An 8,838-nucleotide genomic window follows, 5' to 3' on the forward strand; every position below is an offset into this window, starting at 1 on the left:
CACAAATAAGTGCTATAAGTAACTTATTTCATCGGTGATAACCCCCAATCTCTTTTCTTGTATAATCTTGGACTGTTTGATGGTCGATTTGATAGGATTGTTGAGAACCAATTACCAGCTTTTTCAATGAAAAAAATTTAGAAATGTAGCTTCAATGGTTTTCAGGTCATCCAATCAACAGAACAACAGCGTTAACAATATCTGAAAACTGTATTGACAAATTTTGTTGTTTACAATCAGTCATAAAAGGCATTTTTTCACATGATTCCTTTTGACAGAATGCACCCCACAGTCTTTGAGATTTCTTGAAAACATTAATTTTAATGAAAAAATAAAAGATAATGCAATGCTGACATTCCATAATATTGAAGAATCGGTACCTTCACTAGACTCATTACAAAAAGGGTGTGAAGAGTATGTTGTAGGAGGGTACCCCCAAGCACAATGACAGAATAATTATTTGCTCATCAATATTTTCAACACAGACTTGCCCTCCACATTCTATTTCTGGTTTGTGTAAACAGTATTCAACCAAACAAATTATCTAACACTATCAACAGTTGCACAGTAATAGAGTCACTTGATGAACATCATGGATATTAATATGCACAACACTGATTAGTTAATCAGTCAAAGATTGAAGAGCTTCAACAACATTGCCTCGGTGTTCCCTTAGCTTTCTTTCAGCTAATGAGCGTGATATTTCCATTTCTCTAACCTGCAATACAGTAACACAAAATGTAAATAATTTCACACGCAAAAATAATAAGTTGGTTCAACATTTTTTTTTTTTAAATCTTTGTTATATTCTTACTATTAATTCAACATCGTCTTTTTTGATTGACACTTTGGACAGCTCGACTTCACGTTCCCGTTTTGCTGCTAAATCTCTTTCTCTCTGGGCACCAATTATTGATAATGCCTGTAACAAAGTATTGATGGTAAGACCTTACGCCAAAAAGTGACAATAACAGTTATGAAGACAGTTATCACTGCAATAAGATCAAATCCTAGTTACAATTGCATTTTCTAGTGGAGCTCAAAAATTATTACTGTAATTTCTGTGAAGATACATGATTGTATTAAGACATATAAATCAGAAATGGTAGTAATATGAAATGGGAAAAACTACCTTCTGACAACAAAAAACAATGGATTGTATGAACGTAATACAACCGGTATATTGGGCCATGTGAGAATCAGATTCAGATGTTAGGTTATGCAGAAGTTGTCAAGTATACATTCAATAAAGTTCCAGAATCTCAGGTTTCGGCACAGATATGAGAAATGATTAAAAAGCAAAGAAAACGCATTGATAACTAAAACTCATTTGATTTTTATATAGCCGAACTAAAAATAATGCAGAATGTAGGAAGCCGTACCCCTTCAAGGAATTCACTATGTTTAATTTCCTTCTCTTCCATAAAGTCCGTGACTTTTTCCAAATCTGAGGCCCCGGAGTCATGTTTGGCGGATCTTTTCTGTGATTTGTCGGAATCTTGTTGTAATTCATCCGAATCTCCATTAACTTCTTCTTCAACTCTGTTCGTTGCGGAGGCCATGATTATGAATGATTCTCTAACCAAACCAACACCATTAACCAAAGGAAAATCGGACCGAGGAACGTGGAACGGAAGGAAAATGGAACAGCCGAAGGAACGGGAACGGAATATCGTGTAAATAACGAATTTGGTTGTTGTTGTTTTTAGGAAAGCAGCCGACTACTCCAACTCCACTCCAACAGTTAACGGATGAATTATTGGACTGTTAAAAGTGTAACGTTTGAATTTTAAAAGCTAACGTTATGTCACTATTCTTTCGTTCAATACTGGTCAGGAGCCGTTCAGTTTTACGACCGTCCTTTCCTAAAAAGTCTCCATGCGTTTTAAGAAGGTTAGGTGTAGTTGAGATTTCGGCGCTGTGCCGACCCTCTACTACCTCAGCTAGCGTTTCTTGTGCTCGCCCACACCCCAAGGTTGTGGAGCAGGATGTTCAGTATGATCCCGAACCCACTCGTGAGTTAACATCCCCAACCAATCCAGGAGTTAAATACGAAGCCAAGGAGTCGCAGTATTATCACCAGTTCATGGAGAATTCTCCACTCTACAAAGACACAATTTTTGCTAGAAAAGATTTAGAATCGCTTATCATCTCGGACATTGAAAATGTTGATCATCTCTTGCAAATTGAGGACTGGAATCATGCATCCACAAGTGAGATTGTGGATGCTTTCCGCACTCTCACCTCATATGCCCGTGCAAATGGACTCGTTATAAGTGACCCACAGTTTGATAACATTTGCTCTGCTATATCAGGTTCAGTAGTCTGTGAATCCTTTTACTGTGTGCTTACCTATCAATGTTATAAATCATAACTTTCAAAATCACATTTTCAGGTAGATTTAAGGAGTTTGCTGATGATGAAATGATAGAAATTGGAAAATTACACACTCTTTGGTTATTTCCTCCCACCTCTACTGAAAAGAATTATGAACTTTTACGTCAAAGTCTTGATGACTTCTACTGTCTGCGCTATACAAATGAATGGTTCCGTACAAGAAATTACACTAAAATCTTACAAGCAGCTGATACACTTTATTGGCAAAGATGGGGAGCGAAAAGTCATTTCTTACGGTTAATGATTTATCATTTGGGAACAAAGACCCAAGAGTAAGTATAATATAATCGGTCATGTTTACAGAGCTTCAAAATAAAGTATGTTATTAAATTAATTTAATTAATTATTTTTTCAGACATCATCATATGATTCAGATAATGTTTTACCTGGGACTGATGAAGCAAATTCCAGACACTTTCAAGATGTATGATTTAGAAAAAAGAATTTTCTCATTCAGAAATCAGTGTTCTCTCCCAGAATTAGCAATTGTTGCAAATTCATTATTTAGAACAAAATCAAGATTGCAATATTATCCACTAATGCAAGAATTTCTTGTAAAAAGTTTGAAAAGTTTTTCTTTATTGGATGACTTTTTGCTGACTACCATTAGCAAGGTATTTTATGACACTTAAATAAGAACAAGTAACTAATTTGTTTGTCTAAACAATGAATTAAAAATTTCAGGGCTGCAATGAGGCACCTCAAGAACTTAAACCCCTTGTTGCTTTATTGCAAAAGAGACTCACTTCCAACTTCAATAATTTTGGGATGGTGGCAATTATTCATGCTATGTGGATATTTGTGAAGTGTGGTGTGATTGAGGAAGATTTTGCTCAGTTGGTGTATGATAAATCACTAAGCAACTTCAGTAATCTCAGAGTAAGTCAATATAGAAAATATTATCAGAATATGCACATTTTGTTGGGTTTTAATTCTATCTACTTTGACTTTCAGACTAAAGAGTTAACAAGGATTATGATTATGTTTACTGAACTTGAATCATCAGAAAGGGATTTAAAAAATCTTGGTGAAAAACTTCTAGCAGAGCTTGAAATTTCACAGAAACAAGAATGGTTTCAAAAGAAGGAGTTCATTACTGGTGGAGTTCTTCATCGCCTTCTCCTATGTGGTATCTGTCCACATGACCGTGTGAATGAGTATTTAAATTTTGTGAACCAACGTAGTGTATCTAGTCATTCAAAGATTGTAGGTATGTTCTACACCATATTTTTTTGAAAGAAAAGACTTTGATTTTTTATGTGTCATAACCACTTTATCATTGTTTTTCTTATCTTTAATGATTACTATTACGTTTTCCTTAATTTTTTATATTTTTCTGTGCTTGGAGTATAGGTGACAAATCAACAGAAGCACTAGGGATTGATGTGCATTTAGAGGTCTTTTATCCAAACTACACAGGAACTAGACTGAAACCTGATCTTCGAGAAGCAATCTATAAAGTGAGTTGATCTGTGAGTCAATCAACATGTTGAATGCACAGGTTTCAAACATTATCTTTGGAAATGGTTTTTGTATTATACTTGATGCAAGCTAGTATTTAACAAAATCTGCCTCTTTGTTTTAAAATTAGTATCGATTTGAGAACTGCTCTGATAAATTTGTTAAGTCCTGTGGAACAAAAGGTAAACGATCCAGCTTCAACTTGAAAAGAGTACAATCGATTGAAGACAGCCTTCTCAAAGTGCTAGACGGGAGAAAAGATTATATGCTCGTGAAACAGTTGGTACCATCTTTCGGCTATATAGGTACGTTTGGCATTTGTTGGACAATACTGGCAGTTCTTTCTGTACAATATTTTGCAGCAAAATTCAAATTTTTTATTTTCTCTTAATGCCAGCTTTTAGCTCACGGAACCACAGAGCTAAGGCATTAAATAAATTAATAATAAAAATTTATTTTCCAGATGTTGTGCTTCGAATTTCCCAAGAGGGCTTATTTCTTCCTATTCCTGAAGCAATGAAGTTATCTGAACGCTGGGAGATTACGAAAATACCTAGGCAACATATTGAAGATGGTGACAGATTTCTTGCTTTGACATTTATTGGTCAGTCTTATGAGTACACCAGCAAAAAAATAAGTTGCTTTCAGAGGGAGAAGAAAATGATTTTGCAAAGCCTTGGGTATAGGCATGAAGATGTAAATATTCATTTTTTAATAAATGCCATACCTATGGAGATTTTTCAGCATTTTTATCAGAAATTATTTTTTGATTATAACTTTCTTTTACAGGTGCCCATAGATAATTGGATCAGAGCAACTTCACCTCAACAGCAAACCAATCTTAAGACTATTATATCAAATGCTCTGAAAAAATAAATTAAGAACAGATTCATAAGTTAAAAATATTACTTGAGTTCAGTGATCTATCAACAAGTAGAGGTATTTAGCCAAATATGAAAAACTGTGACAACATCCTTTATTTTTCTTAACACAAGGAGTACATCTAGTATACTGGACCATCTTCTAAATTGTCATCTTCTTCATCAAGGTACTCTTCACCATTATCAAAGTAATTATTGATGTAATCAGTCCCATCATCCATTTCTTCATCAACATCTTCTTCCTCCACCTCTTCAGCATCAGAATCTGCATCCTTATTCTCTTTGTTTTCATCTTTTGCTCCTTCAGTCTCTTTTCCTTCAGTTTCACCTTCTGCATCACTTCCTTCTTCCTCACGTTTTTCAAGTTCCTCTAGTCTGTAAATAATTATGGAAACCAGTTTGTAAGAGCAGTTTAAAACACAAATTTTAGATGAGAGATCAGAAATGTACCTATTTGTAATGTCTTCAGTTTTCTTAGGAATTTTAGCTCTTCTTGTAGAGCCCTTAAGCTTTCTTTTAATTTTCTGAGGCTTTACATTGTCTCTTAATTCAGTGGGAAAGTGACTCCAATCACGCACTATATCTGCAACTGTCTTCAAAGATAGTGTGGCATTTTGGTAGCGGTCTGAGTATCTTTGAATGTTGTCAGACTTTACAACAACATTTTGGATAAAAGAAGGGGAGTCATGGAAGTAGCCGACAAAGTCCCTCTTCAGAGCCAAGAGATATTCACCTGCAACACAAAAATCATGGAAAAAAGCCACTAATTTCTCCATAGCTAGTAAATCTGACTCAATTACATAATCAATGTATCAAAACGAAATTTGTAATTACAATAGCTAGCTCAAAACTCACCCTCAACTCCTAATTCCAAGGGAACAGGTCTACTTTCCAGAGGAGGGAACAAAGGTGGCGGCTCAAGTACAGATTCAACAGGTGTTTCACTACTTCCTGGAGCTATTCCCATACGCTCACTGATTTCTCTGTTGAATGAGGGGCCACCCCCACGTCCTCTTCCCCTCCCCGCCATTCTTATTGAACTACTTTTTCCTTCTTAGTCTCAGCAACTTGTTCCTCCTCTTTTTCCCGATTTTCAACGAATAGATCCTAAAATTGAAAATGTTGATGTAGAAATTCCTAACATTTTAAAGGGTACAATTATGTTGAGGTATTCTGATACCTTATCGTAAATCACTTTAATTATCAACGAACAGCTAGGACAGGTTGCAATTTCTTCCCCAGCCTCTAATTCCTCCTAAAATGAAATTCGATTTACGTCAAAAAAATCAGCCTCGCGTAAAAGGATAACAAAAACGTATCTCTTGAGAATGGAAAAGCAGCATGTGCACAAGGTTAGGTTATAAACTTAACTTTGATATTTGGAAACGGTCACCACAAGGACAAGGGTAGTAATAAGTTTCTTCGTCTTCGTCGTATTCAAAATCTTCGATTTCAACTTCGTCGTGGAAAACAGCCATTTTACAGAAGCATCGCAAGATGTAAAATCCCCTTGACAAGACGCAGCAAATGTAAACAGACAGAAACCGACTGCTTTGCTCGGAATCGGCAGCGTACCTGCTGATAACTGGGCCTCGTCTATTTGCAGGGATGGTTTTTGAATTTAGAGGCGCGCGCGTTGTCATGTGTCGGGTGCATGAAGTTAGAGCTCTCTTGAGTGGAAACTTTACATTTGGTGTTAGAGTGGCCAAGATCAAATAACAGTTTTGATGGCTCATCAATAATCGGGCGAGGGTTCGACCACTCATATTTTTGGTGTACATGGAATATCTGGAATATTTGTGGAATATCTGGACCACACCTCGTGTTCGGGTGTCGTCGAGGATTTAATTGAGGTAAGTTTGACCATTGTCTATGTGTCGCTAACAATCACAACAACATGAATTTCATTGGGTTTTGAGGTATTGAGACATTCACAAATTCAGTAACAACCATTTATTTACATTTTGAGATACATTCATATCTACAATTTGGAACATTTTTCTGTAATTTAATTGAAACCTATATGAAAAAGGCACCGTCAGTCACAAAGAAAGACCATTTTTGAACAATCTATATTAATACTCATATTCAGTTAATCGTTAGTATCAGCAGATAAAGCACACCTGCAAGGCTGACATAGGATTTATTGTATTATTTTTATTTTGCCATTTGTGCTCCTGTGAACAGGAAGAATGATTCCCTCCAATATCACATCGTAAAATGTTGACATGAATGTTCTGAGGAACAATTAATTATGCTTTTAAGATTGGGATAAATTTGACTTAACACATTATTAGTGCCGTATAGTGACAGTTCATGTTGAATTTTAAAAAATAGCTGCACCTGCAATATTTTCCTTTTATCAGGTCGTAACAGATGACTTCATGCTTACAAACTGCAACAAACTTTTCACCTAACTTTCATGCGTTGATGTAGTTGAACATGTATTTCAGAAAAATTATGTATCTGGCACTGGCAGCTCTGAAGTAAAAACAACCAACTTCAAATTATCATAATCGTTCAATTTTAGAATTCAGATTTTATCCTGTCTTGAAGCATGCTTAGAAGTACACTAGCTTTATTTAACAAAGGCAATTGAAAAGTGACATATAGTCTGGCCAAGGATCTAATTCATTTACACATAATGTGCAATATCGGTACTTATAATGCTTCAACAATTTCTCATCTTTTCCTTTTCTTTTGGGAAAGGGAAGGCCAAAACGCCGACTCCTTCTGAGATTAACTCAGTTCTCAGTTATAGGTATTAGAAAGGCAATTATATATATGAGTTTCATTCTGTAGGCTGCCAAAACCTACCATAGCCCATCAATGGAGTATAAGTTGCTTACTAATCTAAAGGTAAGGAAAGCATCACAGTTTTTATAAATTATTTGGAAAATGAAGTTGGTCGGTAACAGAGAAAGAGGGAATGTTACTGTCATGGTGCCAAAAACTTATTATACACTGCAGTCTAGAAGTTATCTCTACACAATCATATTTACAACAGAGCTCATATTCTCCACTTACTTTTAATGATGATGAAGAATTACAGGTATCTACTACAGTATGCCTAGCTACAGACAGGAGTAGGTTTATGGAGTCCCTTAATGCAATGCAGACGACATTGGAAAGCTGTTGGTCCCGGAATCCCTCACATAGAAACCAGCTTTAACTGCAGAAATGCCGAAGTTGAATGAATCTCGTATACCAACGAGTCCTTTTAAAATACTATTGTAGACTTCTTTTATCTTCTCCAAAATTTCATTCTTAGATGTTACAAGCCCATCATTATTAACAGACCTACAAAAAACGTGATAAACTTAGAAAGTCACACACAATATACCCATATTTGGTTGAGCGATAGAAGTTGTTTTTGTGTTTCTAATATTCTCTGACATTGATACAGCTCTCCTAAAGGCTCCAGCATGGGCAGATCAATAGGGAAACAGATAAACAGCAGCGCCTTACCACACAAAAAACTGGGAAAACCCTGTCCATTGTGCTTCAAAAATTGCTCCTCTGGGCATATAGTCATGCATTGGCTGCATTTTCGAATTGCTGTCCCTATCAAGGATTCTTTAGGCAAATCGAGAGCCAGTCCATCAACCTCGTACCTGGGACATCGTCTGCTAAAGAAGTGTAAGTACAAAAGAAAGCGAAAGGGCCGGGCCAGGGAGACCGCGTGACCGCTTCCGAACTACGCGACATGGTCCCTCTTCCAGCACTGCGACCGCACCCCGTCACCAAACCACCCCCGGGCCCCTGCCCAAGGAGGTAAAAAATAATAATGATAAAATAAATCCAACTAAAGTCTTGTCGGCCTAGACCACACTGCTTTTTTGGAAGATTGTTGGACTTCCCTGCATTTGTCCTCCCCTTCATCCTTGGCCTTAATAGACACATGAACGATAATAATATTAAAGGAATCACAATATGACCCATTTGAAAATGATAGTTTTAACACGTTCAGTGGCTGCAATGCTTTCTGGGGGTTGGTGAAAACAGCAAAGCGTGACCAGATTGTGATCACGCCACACCGAATATTTTAAATTTGGTTTTACGTCAAAGCAAGGAAAAGAGAGTAGAGCAAACATGATAG

The 8,838-nt window shown here is 36.4% G+C and overlaps 3 protein-coding genes across 4 annotated transcripts; 1 reads left to right on the forward strand and 2 right to left on the reverse strand.

The window, feature by feature from the left end:
* Positions 1 to 191: 191 nt before the first annotated feature.
* Positions 192 to 1,607, reverse strand: LOC113218040 (huntingtin-interacting protein K). Its single transcript, XM_026438188.2, has 3 exons — positions 1,383 to 1,607; positions 815 to 922; positions 192 to 718 (listed from the first exon to the last, which is right to left on the reverse strand). Exons 1-3 carry the CDS (start codon positions 1,560 to 1,562, stop codon positions 623 to 625), a joined length of 384 nt encoding a protein of 127 aa, XP_026293973.1. The 5' UTR covers positions 1,563 to 1,607; the 3' UTR covers positions 192 to 622.
* Positions 1,608 to 1,667: 60 nt separating this feature from the next.
* On the forward strand, positions 1,668 to 4,763 carry LOC113218038 (uncharacterized). Of its 2 annotated transcripts, XM_052274115.1 has the most exons (10): positions 1,694 to 1,775; positions 2,043 to 2,315; positions 2,396 to 2,669; positions 2,753 to 3,011; positions 3,082 to 3,276; positions 3,352 to 3,607; positions 3,751 to 3,857; positions 3,989 to 4,163; positions 4,322 to 4,554; positions 4,648 to 4,763. In XM_052274115.1, the coding sequence occupies exons 2-10, from the start codon at positions 2,087 to 2,089 to the stop codon at positions 4,732 to 4,734; spliced, it is 1,815 nt and encodes a 604-aa protein (XP_052130075.1). In that variant the 5' UTR covers positions 1,694 to 1,775; positions 2,043 to 2,086; the 3' UTR covers positions 4,735 to 4,763. The 2 variants fall into 2 exon arrangements, with proteins under 2 accessions (XP_026293970.1, XP_052130075.1); XM_026438185.2 differs by having other exon boundaries at positions 1,668 to 2,315.
* A 49-nt stretch (positions 4,764 to 4,812) lies between these two features.
* Positions 4,813 to 5,997, reverse strand: LOC113218039 (DNA-directed RNA polymerase III subunit RPC7-like). Its single transcript, XM_026438187.2, has 4 exons — positions 5,920 to 5,997; positions 5,595 to 5,846; positions 5,190 to 5,472; positions 4,813 to 5,114 (listed from the first exon to the last, which is right to left on the reverse strand). Exons 2-4 carry the CDS (start codon positions 5,767 to 5,769, stop codon positions 4,862 to 4,864), a joined length of 711 nt encoding a protein of 236 aa, XP_026293972.1. The 5' UTR covers positions 5,770 to 5,846; positions 5,920 to 5,997; the 3' UTR covers positions 4,813 to 4,861.
* Positions 5,998 to 8,838: the final 2,841 nt, after the last annotated feature.

This window comes from Frankliniella occidentalis, unplaced genomic scaffold (genome assembly GCF_000697945.3).
Source record: "Frankliniella occidentalis isolate FOCC.00 unplaced genomic scaffold, Focc_3.1 Scaffold337, whole genome shotgun sequence".
Taxonomy (NCBI): Eukaryota; Metazoa; Arthropoda; class Insecta; order Thysanoptera; family Thripidae; genus Frankliniella; species Frankliniella occidentalis.